This window comes from Grus americana, chromosome 1 (assembly GCF_028858705.1).
Source record: "Grus americana isolate bGruAme1 chromosome 1, bGruAme1.mat, whole genome shotgun sequence".
Classification (NCBI taxonomy): Eukaryota; Metazoa; Chordata; class Aves; order Gruiformes; family Gruidae; genus Grus; species Grus americana.
The window spans coordinates 215625051-215645002 of NC_072852.1; the positions used below are offsets into that span (position 1 = coordinate 215625051).

General features: G+C 42.7%; 2 protein-coding genes across 4 annotated transcripts in view; one reads left to right on the plus strand and one right to left on the minus strand.

The window, feature by feature from the left end:
* The window catches only part of INTS4 (integrator complex subunit 4), a 39382-nt gene extending 35941 nt beyond the window's left edge, over window positions 1-3441 (plus strand). For both annotated transcript variants that reach the window (XM_054847841.1, XM_054847761.1), the window contains exons 21-23: window positions 206-349; window positions 1105-1225; window positions 2504-3441. In XM_054847841.1, the coding sequence (XP_054703816.1) occupies window positions 206-349; window positions 1105-1225; window positions 2504-2697 (459 nt within the window). In that variant the 3' untranslated portion in view covers window positions 2698-3441. The remainder of the gene's footprint in view (window positions 1-205; window positions 350-1104; window positions 1226-2503) is intronic.
* A 2351-nt stretch (window positions 3442-5792) lies between these two features.
* Window positions 5793-19795, minus strand: AAMDC (adipogenesis associated Mth938 domain containing). Of its 2 annotated transcripts, none has more exons than XM_054849673.1 (4): window positions 19718-19795; window positions 16320-16470; window positions 11047-11142; window positions 5793-10282 (listed from the first exon to the last, which is right to left on the minus strand). In XM_054849673.1, the coding sequence occupies exons 2-4, from the start codon at window positions 16449-16451 to the stop codon at window positions 10142-10144; spliced, it is 369 nt and encodes a 122-aa protein (XP_054705648.1). In that variant the 5' UTR covers window positions 16452-16470; window positions 19718-19795; the 3' UTR covers window positions 5793-10141. The 2 variants fall into 2 exon arrangements, with proteins under 2 accessions (XP_054705648.1, XP_054705559.1); XM_054849584.1 differs by lacking the exon at window positions 19718-19795 and adding an exon at window positions 18989-19276.
* Between the last annotated feature and the right edge of the window lie 157 nt (window positions 19796-19952).

The window sequence follows — 19952 nt, forward strand, 5'->3', positions numbered from 1 at the left end:
AGTGTTATTTCTTCAAAGGCTTTCCTCCTCTTACCTAGCATCTTCAGCACTACTGCTAAAAATACGGAAGACTTAATAATTCCTGGAAGAATCTAAAAGAATCCAAAATTCATGCACACTTTCTCCATTAAGAACAATAACGATTGTCTGTTTTTCTCTCCTCCTCCTCCTGCCTTATTTTTGCCAACCGCTTTGCCCCTAAAAGCTCCACAGAGCTACTGCAAATATCATTGAGCCTACCGGTGAATCTGATAATCCTCTGAGGTTTACATCGGGGTTGGTAGTGGCACTGGACGTTGATGCAACTCTGGAACATGTGCAGGATCCCCAAGGAACAGTTAAAGTTCAGGTAAGCAGCTGCTTGACGTAAGTACAGACAAGATTGTATCTTAGGAGAGGTTTGCTTAAGGTTGCCAATACTTCTAAATTGTAGACTAATTGTAATTCTAACTGTAGACTTTATTAGTAACAGTATTGGATTTTTGTGTTTTAGCCACAAGTTCAGAAACTGGCTTGTAATTAGTGCGCTGAGTTGACTTGCATACTAATGGTTCCTGAGTTTGCTTTGAGCACTTTGATGCTGTTCTGTGCTCCGCACGCCCTACCCTCCACTGTCACGTGCGTTGGGCATGTTACGGACTGGAGCACAAATAAATGCTGGTGAACTTCCAGCTTGTGTAGTGGGAGAAGGAGGAGCAAAAGCAGCTGTTCTGAATGGTGCAGAAATATGCAGGCTCTCTCTAATTACAACTTAACTTTCTTCTTGCCTCTGAATCGCTAGTTTCAAATGCAGCTGAGGAGGTAGACATGGTACAATGCCAAGTAAAATATGCAAATTCACTGCGTAACAAAGAAATGAACACCTCTGTTTATAATGCAGAGGAAGAAGCTGATGTCAGTGTGTTTTATTTTTTTTTCCCACCTGTGCTGTGGGTCTGAATGCCTGGTGTGTGCCTGTTAAATCTAGGGCAGCTGGACTCCCAAGATAAAACACACCTCCTGCCTCCCAAACTCAAACAGAAAACACCAAAACAATGCGCACTGTGCAAATCCCCAGTCCAGTTGTCATTCACTTGTTTCCTTCCCACCCATCCCCCCCCATAGGTATTGTATCCAGATGGACAAGCACAACTAATCCATCCTAAACCAGCTGACTTTCGAAATCCTGGTCCTGGAAGGCACAGGCTAATAACTCAGGTTTACCTCTCGCACACAGCCTGGACAGGTAATGTTGATGATACGAGTTCATGTGATTTGTATTTTTGAAGATAAGAATGTGTCTTCCTTGATCGCAGTCTCCTGCACATAAGACATACATGTCCACAGCCTTAGTTCCGCTTCTGCAGCGTTCACTGGAAGGGCATTTTAAGTATGACCCGAAGGGATTCTCTTCTGGTGTCTGCCAGACATCTGTTATTTTCACTATTAACTTTGACATTGGCACTTAGGCATGTAAAACGTGGGGAGGACACCAGGCTGGGAGGGGTTCAGAATTCGAAAGGGAGAACTTGTCTTAATTCAAGACATTGATACTTACTGAAGGCCAGTAGACGTGCGTGCTTAGGGAGGAGAATGCCCAAATACAAACCATGGATTGACTGACAGGGGTATAGCAGAAGCAATAGAGATGACCGTGAGCTACAAATAAGAGTTGACAGTATGGTGAAAAGGTGAGTCTCAGGGAGGTGTTAGCTGGGATAACTCTAGAAAAAGGTTATTTCTTGTGTTCTGTCTGGTGCGGATGATGTCTCAGCTGGAGTACTGCTGCAGTTCTGGGCATTGCATCTTAAAATTCTGCTCAGCAATTGTGAAAACATCCCTGTGTTATCAACACTGTCTTGGTCACAAATCCAAAACATAGCACTGTGTGAGCTACTATGGAGGAAAATTAACTTTATCCCAGCCAAAACCAGCACAAGTCCATATGGAAAACCTAAAGGAATCATATTTTTCATTGATTTTTTGATGGGGATATAGCGCAGCATGCTGCTCAGAGTCATACTATGTAGACTGAAAGATCATTTTTGTTATGACTGCTGGGAGAAGAACAAAGTGAACTCATCTTATGGACAGCATTAGGAATATCTGTCAGGCTGCTGAGATGGTAAAAGAGGGGAAAAAGCTGTCTTGCAGTGTAAAAACCTCCAACAGAAGAGAATCTTCAAGCAATCTCCTGTGCCGTGAATCTTATCAGACATCATCTGGGTTTACTTCATCCTGCCATAAATGCAGGGAACAAAGCCTGCTAGTTCTATGGGTTTTTTAAAATTATTTTATTATTATTTGATTGGAGTTACTTTTAACAGTTATTTTTGAAAGTTGCTATTTGTAAGTTAGTCGTGAGATTCTCTTCTTAAGTGATGAGAAAGAGGGGAGGGAACCTAAACTAGTTCTACTGTGCTGAATGTAAGGACAAAGTGGGATTTTCAAACACCAGGTTGGATTCTGGTCAGCCCAGAATGGCTCTGTACGTGTTTGGGTTGTTCTGTTTTTTCCTCTGCAGAACCATGTCAGATTGAAGTGCGGTTGCTGCTGGCTTACAATTCCAACAGGAGCAAGGCATCTGCTAAAATTCCTAAATGTACCTGGAGCGAGAGCTTGGAGGCTCTCCCGCAATCTGAAACCGGCATAGAGGGCACCATACCCTTCAGCAAACCTGTCAAAGTTTATATAATGCCCAAACCTGCCAGACGGTGAAGTCTGTCGCTGAAAGAAATACACTTCTGGGAATGTTGGGTTACATGAAATCAATATACAGTGTTCAAAGATAGCGAACCAAACCAAAGCAGTTTTATACTTGCATAGAAGTCAACCATGGAAATAAAGCTGCTGAAGAACGATTGGCCTCCTCTGTTAAGAAGCAGATAGACCAACATGGGAGTTGTTCAGCTAGTTAAGAGTAGTTTCAAGAAAATGCAAGTGTTTCTATATTGAATCAACAAAATCAGACAGTTCTCTATCAGCATTCCAGTAGTAATTTCATTGGGCCTTATCTTCAGTTTTCACTTATCAAAAGTTTCTCTTTGAGACCTTTATGTTTTCTGTGATGTATTTACTATGTAAATGCTTGGGCACATAAATCAATGTTATTTTTACAGCACTCTGAAATGAAGCTAAGGAGTTTGGGTTTTTTGTGGGGGTTTGTTGGTTTGTTTGGGGTTTTTTTTATGTCTAAAACTTGTATTTGTGCATTGGTACCTAAATTCTTAGTAAAAAAAATAAAAAATTCTAAAGTGCTATTGTTCTTGTGTAAGAACTGCATCTCAAAGTGAAATGGCCAGTTGCCGTAGGCTAAATCCTGAGCTCTTTTACATCCTCTACAGCTGTGCTGAAGCTGGGATGGTTTTGTTGTTTGTGTTGTGGTGGGGGTGAGGAGGTTGGTGCAAGCAGCAGAGCAGGACATGGAGTTTGAGTTATAGCGACACGAGAGTATGTTACTTTGTTTACATAAAATGAAGTCTAACGTACTAATCTCTGAATTGTAATCCAACTCTCTCGCACGTTTGTATCCCCTTAGGAGCAATGCGATTAAATGCTATGGGTGGAAAAATTACTAACCCCATCCCGCTAAGTTTTACAGAATCTGTTTCTGTGTGGTGACCGTGGTCTGAACCAATCTTACTGAGATGAGAAAGTCTGTTTGTTTTTTCCATTCAGCAGCGGTTTTGGCAGTCAGAATCTTTCTGATCAGCTGAAGTAGCCAAAGAAGTTCTTGATTAAGCAGCAGTCAGGCAGCTTGTCAGTGTTTCCCTAAGCGGGTGAGCTGGGAGTACGGAGGGACAGGGACTTACTCAAAAGGTGTTCCTTCTGGCATTCCCGTTGGAAAGTGTGTCTGTGCAAGGCTTCAGTGGACTGAGGAACCTCCTGTGATTTGTAGCAATCCTTTGGTAGGGTTTTCTAGGAGCACTTAATGTGGGAAACTTTATAGTGCAGCAGCCAGACGTTCCTTGTGTTCATAAATCAATTGTATTAAAAAAAAGTGTATCTTTAGCAGGTAAACAAAGCAGTGAAGAAATACCTTTCAGTTGTACAGGGATTAGTGTAAATAATAACCCCGTATGTGCTTTCCTACAATAAAATTGGAGAAGTCATGCTAATCTGTTTCCTCTTCATTATACAAGTGAACATGCATGCCTGCATGGTCCTAAGTGAGTAAGAGATTACTGTGAGCTTTTTGTGATTTTGTTTTAATTTTTTAGCACTGACATGTAGTCCAAAGACTCATAACCATAAAACTATTCAGCTGCTTTAGGTATTCTTGAATTAAATATCCTTTCTTAGTGCTGCTGCTCTTACAAACTGGTTTTTGGTATTTCACCTTCAGGGCACTGCTTTAAAAACTGGTGGAACAGCTGAGTTATTACCATTTCACTTCTCTTCAGCATCCTCAGGGGCCGGTGTACATCTCTTATTATGATGCTGTGGCTGGGACAGATACTTGAAGAGTTGAGCTAGCTCATTACAGACTTTCGTAGGGCGTTATGTTTTTTTTTTTTTCTATCTCAATTTTACACTTCAGTACTTCTGCAGTTTGTCATCCCAGTAAATACTTCTAATTTAAATGGTGTCCCTGTGCTCCAGGCCACAACTGAAGCTTTGGTGGGCAGAGCAGGGGCCGAGGGAACACCAGTTCAGTCCTGAATACTGCCCTTCTCTGTCAGTGCAGAGCAGCATTGATGAGCAGCACAGCAGAGCTTTCGTGCTCCTCCCAGGCCTGCAGATAAACCCTCTGGGTCACGGCATTAACCAGCCGTCTGCTATAAACTCTGCCTTTCCTCAAGGTAATTTGGCTGCTCTGTGGTTATCCCTGTCTGAGTTACAATTTATCATGTGTTTCCCGGCCACAGATGACCAAATGGCTACTCCATTCTAGACAGGTGTTTGTTTTTTTCTTTTTTTTGTTTTTAATATCAAAATCTTGGCATCTTTCTCTCTTCTTATTAGCATGGGAACAAATTTCTACTATTTTGCTCTCCTTGTGCTGTGCTTGAGCTCCTTTCATACAATGTACCAGGCCCTGATCTCTCACCTTCTGTATTACCACCAGCTGAGAATCAAATACCGAAGGGCTATAGAACTAGATATAGTTCTTCATGTGTCATTTCAAATGCCTTAAAACCACTTGAAAATTTAAGACTGCTACGAACATTTCCAATCTCCTAATGAGAGTATTCCATAGTTGGCTTCTTGTTTTGATATTGTCCTATAGTTTTGGGTTTTTTTCTCTGATTCTTAGTCTGAATAGTGGAAGAAATCATAGGTTCTCCTTTTTGTCTTCGGTTTCATCTATTCAAGCAGATGACTAATTCATCATCATTTTAGCTGAACTGAAAGAGTGTTCTGTTAACACTTCTGAGGTCCCTTCCAACCCAAACCATTCTATGATTCTATGAACAATGATGATCTTAAAATTCAATGTCAAATATTGTTTCCTTAATACTGCACTCTTTCCAGGATTCAATTTTACCTTTGATTTCCCTGCTATGTGGGTAAGCAGACTAGTAAACGTAGAATTGTGAAGTAGTTTGGGTTGGAAGGGACCTGTTAACACAGCCTTTATAAATACATTATGTTGTAGCAGGTCTTTCCGTAGACTGCTCTACCACTCTTGCTGCTGTTCTCTGCCCTTTCCTTCTTACTGAGTATATGTTTGCTTTTGTTATGTTTTGGTTGTGTTCGTGTGGGGTTTTTTTGTACTGCTTACCTTGATCTCCAATTTATTTTAGCTTACTTTCTCTTTTAACTGCATATTCCACCATACGGGAAATCTGAAAGGAAATTTGTATGAAAAGTAAGTATTCTGAGGTTTATTGTAGTTGTTTAAATGTAGATGTTGACTTTTTCCTCCCACCCCAAGGTTTGAGACATTTAGGCTTTTCTGCTCTCAAACACACTGGAGTTCATGCTCTCCGGAGCTCCAGGACTTTGTGTCATCTCAGAAGCATCTCTACCTGTTCACCGGTTGTCCTTTAGGTCTGGGTAAGCGTTGGACTTTTGCACTGCAATATCCTAAAAGATGATTGATCTCAGAATGAAGAGGAAAACAAAGGGCTGTACTCATGCACCAAGATAATTTGCGTCTTTCATCTCTGTTGAAGAGGGCACAGAGCCCTTCAGATCACAGTCACCCAGGTACGGGGAGATTCTGTTCTCTTGGATGTTTGCAAGTGTAGGAGCGTGGTGCCAGCACAGAGCTGCAGCCACAGGGAGGCTGAGCAATCGAGAAGCAAGGGCAAATAATTTGCTAAAAACTAACAATGTTCAAACTTTAGACATAAGGGAAGAGGGTCAAGAATCTGGCAGAGAGAGGAAAGGCTGAATTCGCATGAAAGGGGGGTAGCTTAGTGGTTTGAAAATGTCTTGTCCTATTTACTGTTAACTTTTCAGATTTAATTATACATTGCATCTGTGTGTGTGGGAAGCCTAGCTCTGCATGCTTTTTAAGGGAAATTCATAATCAGATTGCCAAAGTCCAATTCTTAGAACTTTGCAAGTAATGCAATTATCAAGTCCAGAGGTCTTGAAACAATGCAGAAATGTATTTGGAACAAAGTTGAAGATTATGAGATACTACCTCGCACCTGGTGTGGCTTTCATGTATCTTATTTTTAAAAGTACAGAAAAACTAAGTGGGTGGGTACAGGCACTGTAAAAAGTACAAAGCAAGTTCTTGGGAAGATGAAAGAACAGGACATGCATTTAAATCAGGACCATATGACATCATTTTGGGTTCCAGCTCATGGAGATGGGTTTCCTCTGGATTCTTGTCTTGCTTCTCAGAGTCCTCAAATCTTTTGACCAACTCAGAGACAGAGTCACGATTTTTCATCTTATTTCACGTGCATCTTCCGCTGTGTTCTCAGCAGCAGACACTAGGAGTGCATGAGCAGGCTGTCCTGTTAGTTTGCAATTCACTAATGCAGTAGTACTGAGACTTCAAAATAAAGTCTGAAGGCTTAGAGATGCTAGGCTTTGCACAAATGCTGCCTGACGTCTCTTAAAAATGCCGGTCATGTTGCATTTGGTGTGTTTGTCAGCCTTTTTATGGCCTGTTTCTTGGGGCTGCCAGCTCTTCACTGCTGCTTCACAAAGATAAGGGCTGGGGATGGACCCGCTGGGCGGTGGAGCAGCTGGGGTGGAATCTTCTGGCACCCAGCCCAGCCACGGCTCTGCTTTAATGAGTGTCGGGTGGGAGTGCAGTGCCTACCGGGGGATCGTTTTCCGGGTGGGAGGCAGAGAAATGGTGTATGATGTGAGAAATCCTGCCCTATAAAAGGGCATTCCCATGATTTGGGTGATGAGCCTGTAATTTTAACAAATTATTTATGGCTCTAGCTGAAAGCAGCGATTCAATAAAGATATCACTCTGAGCTCTGGTTGAATTTTTTTGACAAATCGGTCCCAGCTGTTTCCACCATGTAGCAAAGCAATTTCGGGCACCAAGGAGGAAACTGGGTTTTCGGTGACTGGAGCAGCCCAAGTGGAGCAGACGCTTTTGTGGGAACTGACAAAGCCGACTCGAGAAGCTGTGGCGAGAGCAGGGATAGAGATGGAAAAGACTTGCAGCAGATATTACCTCCTTGTTGATGTGCAAATTTTGTACTGATGGTAGCAAAACTTAGCAGTTTACCTTTAAAAAGGGAAATCTGTTTCTTTACATGCCGCAGCTCCCCATTTTAGAAGTGGAATCTTCTCTATCCTACTGGTTGCCAAATGAAAACAACAATTAAGAGGCTGCAACACAAAGCCGGGTAGGGTGCACCTCTACAAGTCACCTGTGCTCCTCTCATCCTTTTTGGAAGCACAAAACGTGTAGTATTGGTGTGAGGAGCTCACAGTATTTTTCTCAAATGGAGGAACTGGGCTGAGCGGTTTTGCTGAATGTGGCTTCATCATTCATGTGCCACATTAGTATGAAAATATAAAACAATTAAAAAAACTGGAGGTGAAAGATTAGGCGTTTCCTCAACTTCTCCTAACAGTGTAACGTGTGTGCTGCAGTACTTACAAAGCTGGAATTGTCTTCTCAGTAAAAGCCTTACAAAGCCTCTTCCTATTTCAGGCTGCCTTAAGGCCCAAAAGCTCATGAAATAACACAAATACACGACTACGATCAAAAGCGTTAAACCACCTCTGCTATGAGATAACATTTAACGCAGAAGTCTTCCCACTGCGGATGGGTAGGAACTGGTTCTACCAGCATTCCCTTGGGCTGACGACAGTCTTCTGGGTCAGTGGTTCAGCTTCTACTTTGTACCACGCAAGTTATTCAGAACAACGTCACAGCAGCTCTGACGAGCATTATACCAGTTGCTGTGTCGGAGAACACAGATGCAGCTGGAAGGGTGGTTCTTGCTGGTTTAGATAAGATGTCGCCTCAAATGTAGCTATGCTAAGAGAAAATATTGCTGTAATTAGGAGATTGCAAGATAAAACTTTCAAGTACTTGCTTTTCCTTTGCTATTACATGTTGTATTTTAGCAGATAAAAGGTTTTTAAATGATTACTAGAGCAAATAAACAGGAAAAAAAAAAGAGCATTGTATTTTCTGAAAGGTTATTCTTAGGTCTTGGGAAAGCAAGGGCGTCCTCATACCAATCTAAGCCTCTGTGCTACTACTTGGCTAGCTCCGAGTGCCTCAGGGCTTTTATAGTGTCATCTTTGTACTTTCATTAATACACACAGATCCAGAATTAGTGAGTCTGGTGGGGGGAAAAAAAAAAAAAATCTACAGCAGGTAAAACTGGTAATATTAATAGAAGCTCACCAAGAACAGCAACTAGGAGAACAAAAATTTTCAGTGCAATAATATGCTTGCGGCACAATGTGTAAATCAGATAATGGTGACCAGTGAGAATTCTCACATCCATCCCCAGCTTGCTAGCAGCAATTTAGACCGATTTCCTAAAGATCGACATTTTATGTTGCAAACTCTGGTTTTGTGACAAAGCTGTCTGATGAGTTTAAGCACATAGGGACTTTTGAATAGATATGTATTGCACAAGTCAATACTCACAATTAATAGGAAAATTATTTAAGGCCCAGATTTTATGTTTATTCCCTGTAAATTATTTTTTTTTCTGTTTTCAAGGTTCGATGTAAAAGTGCTGAATTATGTGAATCATCACAAACAGATCTGCATAGCCAATATCCTGACTGAAGTTGCCAGCGGGAGGCAAAGTTGTATGTTCTGGGTTTGCTTTTTAATTTATTTTTAACTTATTTCTACAGTGGTGGCTGCTTTCCCACCACTTTGTATCTACTTTGTACTCATCAGAGATTTTATGGTTGCATTTCAATAGCCAATAACATAAGGACATGGAGCTGTTGGAGCGAGTCCAGAGGAGGCCACAGAGATGATCCAAGGGCTGGAGCACCTCTGCTATGGAGACAGGCTGAGAGAGTTGGGCTCGTTCAGCCTGGAGAAGAGAAGGCTCCGGGGAGACCTTAGAGCCCCTTCCAGTCCCCAAAGGGGCTCCAGGAAAGCTGGAGAGGGGCTGGTGACAAGGGCAGGGAGGGACAGGCCAAGGGGGAACGGCCTGAAACTGCAGGAGGGGAGATGGAGATGAGATGTGAGGCAGAAATTCTTCCCTGTGAGGGTGCTGAGGCCCTGGCACAGGTTGCCCCGAGAAGCTGTGGCTGCCCCTGGCTCCCTGGCAGTGTTGAAGGCCAGGCTGGATGGGGCTTTGGGCAGCCTGGGCTAGTGGAGGGTGTCCCTGGCAATGGCAGGGGGTTGGAACTAGATGGGCTGTGAGGTCCCTTCCAACCCAAACCAGTCTGGGATTCTATGAATTTCCAGCCCTTTCCTAATCAAAGTATTCAAAACCTAGTATCTTAACTTTTCACCTGTTGGCTAAATTAACCAACCAGAATATGGGCAGTCTTCAGAGGAAGATTAGGTCACTCTCAAGAACATATGGAAATGATCCTGTAATGAAACAGTTTCATTAACAGCTCCCTTTTTGTGAGCATTCAGTTTGTTTAAATCCTGAATTAATAAACCGTCCTTGCATTTTAGATTGTCAGTGCACAAATGCCTTGGCACATAAGTCCACACTCTGTTGACTGTAATTTGATTCGGTGGAGAGGTTATGTCCGCGGTTTGGCTGCGGTCAAGGAAGGCAGAATGAGCTGTAAGCCTTCAGCAGGTGGAATGGAAGACTCCCCCCACTCTGACACCCCGAGCAGCCAGGGCATTGTACTCTGCCACAGCCTTCTCTGTTTGCAAGACCAACACATCAATCCCATTTTTCTTCAGATAGTCCACAGTAGATGGCGGAACCTCAGAAGAGAAAAGGAAATGGGAAGAGCAAGTATTAGATTCTTTTCCCCTCACACTGTCAGGCTCAAATTAAAACACGTACTGATGGCATTTATTAGTAGACGCACCTAAGTAACTGAGAATAGACAAACTCATAATATGCTCAGAAATTTCTAAGATGACTTATACAATTTTTCTTATCTTCAGAAAAGCTACTTTTATATACACACCTTCCATTTGTCCTTAACACGGTTTAACATGCAGCCCTTTCTTACGAAAGGAAATAGAACTGGAGCTAAAGGTAATTAATCTAAATAAGGTGTTACCCACCTCACCAAAAAGCTAAAGAATTGCTTCTTGTGAAGTGAAGCTCAGCACTTCTGAGCTTTCTGCAGATAGTTTATCTGCTGAAATGACACTGTGCCAACATTAGTAACAAAAATGCCTAATTATTGAAGTATTTACAGCAGGCTAGAGAGCTAGTTCATAACCTATTCTAAGAGGGGGGACTAATGACACTGTAAAAAAATTCTCCTTGTTTCAATTGCTCTCGTAGAGCATAAACCTGTTTACTGCTTGACAGTAACACAGAGGAGCTCAAATGATGTTTCTTTCAGGAAGAGAGGGACTCCTGGTAGGAGCTCAGTCATGCTAATTCAGCATCCTGAATTTTTTCCCCTCTTAGTAAAGCATTATAGATTTTTTTTTTCACCCCCCTAATCAGAGGGAGAGGGAAAACAAATGGTTCCAGTTTATGTTTCTCACGGAACAGAACAAAAACCTACCTGCAAAGCCTCGCTCATGCCACGACCAATCACCACAGCTTTAACACCCTTCTTGACAACTTCTTCAAGGTCAGCTGGTTGCACTCCGGGAGAATGCTAAGTGTCAGGGGAGGAAAATAATAGTCTCTGTACTGACAGCATCAACCAGGCTCTATGTTATGAAACCATCCACAGAGGAGCAGGGTAAATTAGCAGTACCAAAATGTAACACAACCCTCTTTTCTGCATACACGCAATAGATAACATTGGTAATTAAAAAAGGTATTTTATATGCAGATGAAGGATGATCGTTAATCAATTGATGGCAATGTTATCATTCTTTATTAAACAGTTAAAAATAGATGCATTACACATTTCTAAAACTTGTCTAACTAGCATTTTATAAATATTAAAAGTTAAAGTGAAATCAATAAATTGCAACCTATTGCCATTTGTTTTCAAATGAACAAAATCTTTTTGTAATAAAGATCATAGTGAGCCAAAGTTTACTCACTTTAATTACAAAGAGCTCCTCAAATAATTAAAATGATTAAATTCTTTTCTTGTTTACTTTGCAAATCTCATTTACCAAAGAGCACTGAAACATATTGGCTAGCTTCATTTCAGTTAACAGTTTCAATTTCTGCACTATTCTTAATTTTGAAAAAGGAATATTTGAAATCAAACTCCTTTAAGAAGAGCTTTAACAGCATGTTGATCGAGTTTTTAAAGTAGTACACCCATTTACTACTAGTATGCTTTAGGCTTATGAATTTACAAATACACCTGTAATATTAATAGAAAACATTATTATGTCACACTAATTCTCCCCCCAGATTAAATTTATATGTATCTCTATATGGCCAAGATACTGTACAACCTGTGGCTAGAATTTGGCCCCTCTTTGGTGTACATTTTCTTTTAAACCATAAATACTATCCCCTTCCCACTCCCACCCCCACCCCTTTTTTTTTTTTTTTTTGTAGAATTCTTTTTCGGTAGGATTCTTAAGTTCTTTTAGAGGATTGAGATGTATTTCTCACTTGAAGTAGGTAACACCATGATGGACTTCTGGAGAATATTATTTTTATGGAGATGCCCACACATCATTATCCCCTATACTTCTAGAAAACACTGCATTCTTCCAATGAATTAAGGTCAAAGCGCCAGTTTAAGAATTGGTTTCTGTTGTTCTATTCATTAGTGAGCTTTTCCCTTTGACATCCTTGGCTCCTCTCCTATTCTCTGTCCCCTGCCCAAATCCTCAGCAGCTGATGTGGCAACATCACATAAGGTGTCAGAGTTCTCCTGTCAGCTCTGCCAATGCTTCAGCTTGCTGGGCAGGGCAAGACTTTTCAAGCTGAAACCAACACATAAGCTGCTGAAGTTACAGGTGAGGGAAACCTTCCGTGGCAGAGTGACAGTTCCCAGGGGATTAAAATTATCTCACCAGAAAGCCTTTAGCCTGGCTAGTATCTGGAATTTCAGCAACACAGATGGTTCACCTTTATGGTTCTCCAAGTTGCATTCCCATTAGTCTATTTACATTTGATATCCACACCTAGAACGCAGAGTTCACATCAATGTGCAGAGCTTTCTCAGGCCAAATCTTCACTATCTTGTGTTTATGACAGAAGAGGTAATGCTTTTCCTCTGGGGGTTTTAAAGTAGACTCAAGACTTAAACAAAAATAAGTGGTATGGTTTACTGCAATTACAATAATTAGATTGCTGGGGAAGGTTTGCTGTCATATGATAAGTACTCCTGAGACAGTAAAGCCATGGAACAGACAGATTTTCTCTGGTTAGGCAAGACACTCTGATCCAGGGCCTTCCACATGTTTTGTAGGAAACTAAGTTTCATTAAAGGAAACATGTAACATGATGGAATAACTGTATCCTTGCTGATTTGACAGCTGGAGGGAAAGAGGAAGGGCAACAGAACTTCTTGCCTGTTTCATTTTCTTGTCTTCCTTTCAGGATTCCTACTTCTGTTCTCCCATTAGCAGATGGCACTGAAATGCAGCCAGCCAGGGAGACTGCCTTGCGTCCCCAAGGGTTAAGGCCATAAGAACTATTAGTGCTCGGTTACAGAACCTTGCAGAGCCAGTTATACAATTTTCCCAATGAAAGAATTACTTACTAGACAGCAGTCTGATAGCAGAGAAGGAAAGGAAGCAATTTATTTCCAGCTGGAATGTGGGACTTGACCAGCACTGCTTGTTTCCCAAACTTCAGCTCAACCTACCCCCAGGAAAAACGCGCTCAAAGGAAGTAGGCACACTGTTGTCTACCGAAAAGAAATGTGCAGAAAATGCATCTGGTCCATCCTGCTATTTCCAGTGCTGATTGGATTAACTTTTTTATAGTTCTTCTAGAGTTGGAGACGCAGTCTAAAAAAGCTTAGTTCTATTCTCACATTTGTTGCTTGCTCTTCATTTTTAAACAAAGTCACCTAACTCCTCATAGCCACAAGGTGGATAAAACTGACCTACAGCAGGAGCTTTACAGGTGACCTATATAAAGCAAAACCTAAACAGATATTTTTTACTTCCTGATGATATAAAAAAAGATGCCAGAAAACCTACCTCTCCAAATAACCCAACTATCTTTTTTTTTCTTCCTCTAATTTTAAGAAAAATGAGTCTATATTAAATTGTTTCAGTTGGACGAGTCCTCTAAGGACTTTTATGAACTTAGAGCTTTTACCTGTCACCTGAAGACATCCCTTATTTGAAACTTTAAAAAGAAAGCACTGTCTCCTAAACGCTTGTGTTGGGTTTGCATGGCAAGGTTTTGGTAGCCGGGGGTGGGTGGGGGGGGTGTGTGTGTGTGTGCGCGCACGCATGCTACAGGGGTAGCTTCTGTGAGAAGCTGCTAGAAGCTTCCCCTGTGTCTGACAGAGCCAATGCCAGCCGGCTCCAAGACGGGCCCGCCGCTGGCCAAGGCCAAGCCAATCAGCGCCTCTGTGATAACATATTTAAGAAGGAAAAAAAAACAAGCTAGAGAGAGCTTTTGCAGCCGGACAGAGGAGTGAGAAGATGTAAGAAACTCTGCAGACACCAAGGTCAGTGCAGAAGGAGGGGGAGGAGGTGCTCCAGGTGCTGGAGCAGAGATTCCACCTGCAGCCCATGGTGAAGACCATGGTGAAGCAGGCTGTCCCCCTGCAGCCCATGGAGGAAGGATGAGGGGGTGTAGAGATTCCACCTGCAGCCCGTGGAGGACCCCACGCTGGAGCAGGTGGAGGCACCTGAAGGAGGCTGTGACCCCATGGGAAGCCGACGCTGGAGCAAGCTCCTGGCAGGACCTGTGGCCCCGTGGAGAGAGGAGCCCACGCCAGAGCAGGTTTGCTGGGAGGACTTGTGACCCCGTGGGGGACCCCACGCTGGAGCAGTTTGCTCCTGAAGGTCTGCACCCCATGGAAGAGACCACGCTGGAGCAGTTCGTGAAGGACTGTAGCCCGTGGGAGAGACTCACGCTGGAGAAGTTTGTGAAGGACTGTCTCCCATGAGAGGGACTCCATGCTGGAGCAGGGGAATGATGAGAGGAGTCCTCCCCCTGAGGATGAAGAAGCAGCAGAGACACTGTGTGATGAACTGACCGTAACCCCCATTCCCCGTCCCCCTGTGCCGCTGAGGGGGGGGGAAGGTTGAAGCCAGGAGTGAAGTTGAGCCCAGGAAGATGGGAGGGGTGGGGGGAGGTGTTTTAAGATTTGATTTTATTTCTCATTCCTCTACTCTGTTTTGCTTAGTAATAAATTAGATGAATTCCCTCTCTCAGTTCAGTCTGTTTTGCTCGTGACAATAATTAGTGAGTGATCTCTCCCTCTCCTTATCTCGACCCATAAGCTTTTCGTTGTACTTTTCCTCCCCTGTCTAGTGAAGGATGGACAGTGAGAGAGCGGCTCTGGTGGGCACCTGGCCCCCAGCCAGGGTCAACCCACCACAATGCTAGTAGGTGATTATAATTTGAAACCAACGTTTTCAAGTGGTCGGAATGAATATCAAAATGTGATTGAGCTTGAAACTATTTGGGAACTTTTCAGATACTATATGTGTTCTGCTTCTCCAGTCATATGTCCATATAAACCAGGAAAACAATATTGTCAAACAAACAAAAGTGACATCCCACACTATACCTCCTCCCTTTCAGACAGCAAAAACTTCATTTTTTATAATCAGTCCCTAAATAAAACACTTTTTAAAAGATTACATACACAGCTATCTTTCTCTCTGCAAGGTACAGACATCTTTGCATGACAGCACTACTTTTCTCCTGGCATTATATGCTCTGTATAAACTGAACTCCGACAGCTTAAAAGAGTCCTGTTCCCCCAAAGTTTATAGATGAAGTTGCAAAACCAAAGGTTCTGACCTTCAGTTGTATCAAAGTGAATTCAAGAGAGCTGTATCTGCACGGGTACAGCTGCAGGTGCTGGGTATAGGACCTGATCAGTATCTGCTTCTTTTGTTCTTTAACTTTTGCTTAGAAAATATGGATTTTTTTTCTCGCTAACACAGCTATCCTAGTACAAGCCCTAATATGGGAAGAATTATCAACAAGTTCCTAATGCAATAGACATTATGCTGCTTCTAAATCTGGAATGTCAATACTATTCCACGCACTTTTATACAATTCTGATTGCATTTACAAATAGAGTCGAAAAATTGTGAGGGCAAGCACTTAGTATGTGGCTACCAAGAGAAGTCACTGTGTGGTTAGCCAGACTGTGAGCTTCCCATGGAGAAACTACTGCATATGATGCTGTATCTACGTATTTTCCCTCTGAAATAAGTACAAAGGACCCCAAGGAAAAGGATATAAACTAAACCACATGCATTGTTGTCTTCCAAGCACATAAGGTCAGCTACTGTTGATTTATCTTAACTTCCCATAAATTTTTTTCCTATCTCACTCAAGACAACTTTTGTTTACACAGTCTGAAAAAAGGTTGTTACCAACATCTTATGACAATTGCAGTGTTAATGAAATGCAGAATGGTGTTTGAGACCTCTGAGGTGTGTGATAGCAGTCTGGTCAGGGTAGCTGTCAGGACTGGTGGCAACAGTTGCTACACCCTGTCACTTGTAGGACGTTGTGTGTCTGCAGTCCTCTGACCCCTCTGCACAATCACTTCTGAGACACACGCTCAGTTCTTCCCAGGAAAAGTCTAACAGTTAGGTGAAAGCAAAAGGCAGTTCGCTAAACTTCTGGCTGGAACTTTAAGAATTGTTCCCTGGACCGTTCTCAGAGTCCCATTTAAAAGGCAGGATGGATAGGAAACAGCAAACTTACATTAGTCCCAGTTTCTCGCCAATCCCAGGTTCGGCTTCCTCCTGGCCATACTTTGCAGTCCTTATATGTTGTAGAGCAGCCTTTCACCTTCATCTGACCCCAAGAAAGGGAAGCAATTTCAGGGGAAGACATCACAAAGTTGAAGCAAAGTCTGGAAAAAGGATATTTAATACATAACATCAGTCTAACACATGCAGCACGTTAACAAAAAATGAAAATTCTGTCCTTGCCCCAAGGAGCTGGGAAGGAAACGCTATTAAAGACTTTATGCGCATAATTTTGTGACAACAAAATTGAACTGAGGATCAGCAGATTTGTTGAACTACCAGCTCTCTTGGTGATTTTGTGCAGAATTTTGGGCAAATCATTTTACATGCTAAATCTGTACAAGTACTGGGTGCTCAACTTTTAAAACTATCAACACGGATCAGGTCCCAGGATATCCTCTCGCATCTGGGTTTTAATCTTCTCCCTAAAATGTACAATGAAGATGATAATAATTTCCTAAAATATCTGGGAGATACGTTGTTTCTTTGGCTGCTTTATTAAGGTAGTAAATGTTAAAAAAAAGTAAAAAATATCCCAAACAAACCCAACAGAAAAGCCATGAACAAAACACTGGCATTGCCATATTGCTCCAGCAATCAAGACTTTCAGAGAGCTAAAGGGGTCAAGCCTTCTTTCCCTCATCACTCCTTACAGAGGCCAAGTCTCCCTATGTAACTTCTCAGTACAGTGAAACATCCAAATTATATCTTTTCTAATGCTGACCTCAATCTTCATTGTTTCACCTCAAACTCATTACTTCTAATCCTTTCTATTGTGGACAAGAAGAGCTTAACCTTTGTCTTTTCCACCATCTTTTGTTCTCCTGAGGACTTAACTCTTAGTCTTTTTTTCCTTTCTTTTAGATCAAATAAACTTCACTTCCCTTCAGTCATGTTTTCTAAGTCTCTGCTTATTTTCTCCTTTTTTTTTTCCCCTGGCAGCCAACAATTGGTATGCATCTTTCTTTGATTCTGTTGCCTAAAACCAGACAGAGTGCTCCAGCTGAGGCCTTACCAGTGCTGCTATAGACCAACTGCTTTTCGGTATTAACCCTGGTCATTTTTAGATCTGCTACCTCACAGACTTAAAGAGCCCTCACAAAAGAGAAATCTTTGGGTTTTCAGGAGGGCTGGAAGCCTCCCTGCCTTGTCTTGCACATGCTACAGCAAATCACAGCACAGGCAGGCAGGACATGGCTCTTCTCATATTGCCAGGAGCGGATCCCAGTATCCCGTGTCAAACATCACATGAAGTAAAAACTGTGTTACTTTGGATTCAGCACGGGACTGAGGCTGCCAGAGGTGCTTCTTCCACAGATTAGTGGGGCAATTCTTGCTCCTTGCCAAAGAGCAAGCCAGGCAAGCAGCTATGGGAGAGCGAAACTTGCTTGGATTCACATATTACAGAGTCTCTCATTACACATCCGCAATGCAATGGATTCAAACAAAAGTCTGTAAGACTATTTTTCCAAAAAAAAAAAAAAAAACCTGCTTGAAGGGAGATTATAACAAAAAAAATAACCAGCAGTAGTCCCAACAGGATGAAATCATCCACCAACCAAAGAGTAAAGGCTGAATAAACCACCCAGAACCTGGCTCTGAAGCATGAAAATAATTTTTTGCCTGGGCTAGTTTTGAGAGGAAACATCAGACTTAGACCTGGAGGTTAGACAGAGGTGAATGAACAATAAAATGATGAGGAATATCAGATTTCCCAATCCAAACAGCATTACAAGGCTAGGACTGTGCAATCAAACAGGCACAAACTGAGAAAGCAAGGGTTCCATACTATCTTTTCCAAACAACACAAAAATCAGTAAATAGCAGAAACAAAGAAACAAAACTTAAAAGCCATAAATAAAAATTTGTAATCTAAAACTATTTCCCATAATATTGCCAGAGAATATCACTAAGGTCATCTTATTTGAATTAATAAGAATATCTTAAATTGGAATAAGAATGAACTTTTTAACAGGAACTTCGGACATTCTTGACACAGGGCATGGTCTGATCACTAATCAGCAATGAGTAGGAAAATAATTCTGCAATGAGTAGGAAAATATTTCCCCAACAAGTTGTTTATTTAATTATTCATTATGACAAACATACAGTACCAAAATATACAGTACCACTTCAGATCAAAAGAGACCATGAACTATACAACTCGCAAGTATAATCCAAAATAGCAATTTCTGTAAATTGCAGCAGTCTAAACACAAAGAATCAAGGAGGAGAAACGGTTCAGGAAATCTATAAGCAAAGTTATGAGAGCTTAAAAACATAGGCAATAAAGGAAGCAGAAGAGTTTAAAAGGAGGCAGAGTATAAGTTTATGCAAGGAGACTGTACTGAAAGAAAGAAACGAAGCAGTGGCTAAGAACGGCAGAAGAAAAAATAGCTGAAAATGAAACAGAAGAAATTTGAGATTGATGTGCAGTCGGGCAAGCAGGTGGATCTTAAAATTGCCAGCACACCTGTCTTCTGCAAGGGCAAACATTGTTTCAGAGTAGCACCCACCAGCAACAAATAGAATAAAAAAAGGTGAACGAGAGCAGCACACCAGAGAATATTTTACTGAGAGAGTGCAGAAGGAAAGAATGTTTCATAAAATTCAAGGCACAACCTGAGATCAAAGAGCATAAAGGTGAAAGAGTAAATCAGTGTATGTCAAGTTTCAGGCAGAACAACTCCTGGAAGGTATCAAAAGACATCGAAGTTCTCCAGCGCTGCCTGGGTCAACAGGTGAAGGCACTTCCCTGAATGCACTGCCATTTCACAAGTGATTCAGCAGCTAGAAAAGCAGGTCACGATTTAAAAACCGACTGTAGAAAGGCACGTAAAAGGGCCAGGCTAAGCTCAAGCGAACTGGGTAGGGAGGGGGCAGGTGTCAAATTTAAGAACTAGGAAAACATTTTTAGAAACTCGGTAATCTAACTTTGCTGGGGAGCTGAGGAAGGTGAGTTATTGGGGGGGGGGGGGAGAGGGAGGGTGCGTCACGGGGGGTGGGGTATTTGTAAGAGAAGGGAGAGAACAGCATTTTGAAAGCAAGGCGGAGGGAAAGGAAGGAGGAAAGGACAGAGAACCGACAGAAGCACAGGGCGGGGTGGGGGGTAGGGGTACAACCGTGAACACGCAGGGGGCGGACGCACAGCTCTGGAAACACCCCCGAAACAAGGCCCTGCGTGACGCGCCCCAAAGCCCCGCCACCTCACGCCTCTCTCCCGTCGGGAGGGAAGCGGCCCGCTCTGCAGAGCGCCTCCACACCCGCGGGGCCGGGAGCGGAGCGGAACCGAACCGAACCGTCCTTCCCCCCCGAGGTGATCCGTTACGACCGTTACACGCCCGCACTCACCGCCACAGGCGACCCCTGCCCCAACGCCTGCAACCTCCACCTATCCGGCGGGGTGGGAGGTAACAGGGAACGCCCCCGCTCTCTCATTGGCCAGCGCTACCCATCGGCCCCGCCCCCTACCCGCTGCGATTGGTCAAGTCGGCGGTCTATCCCGTCCCTTGATACATTACCCCGCCCCTCCCAACCGCCGCTCCGCCTTGTTTTCATTCCCCTTGCCGCACGAGGCGGAGGGGAG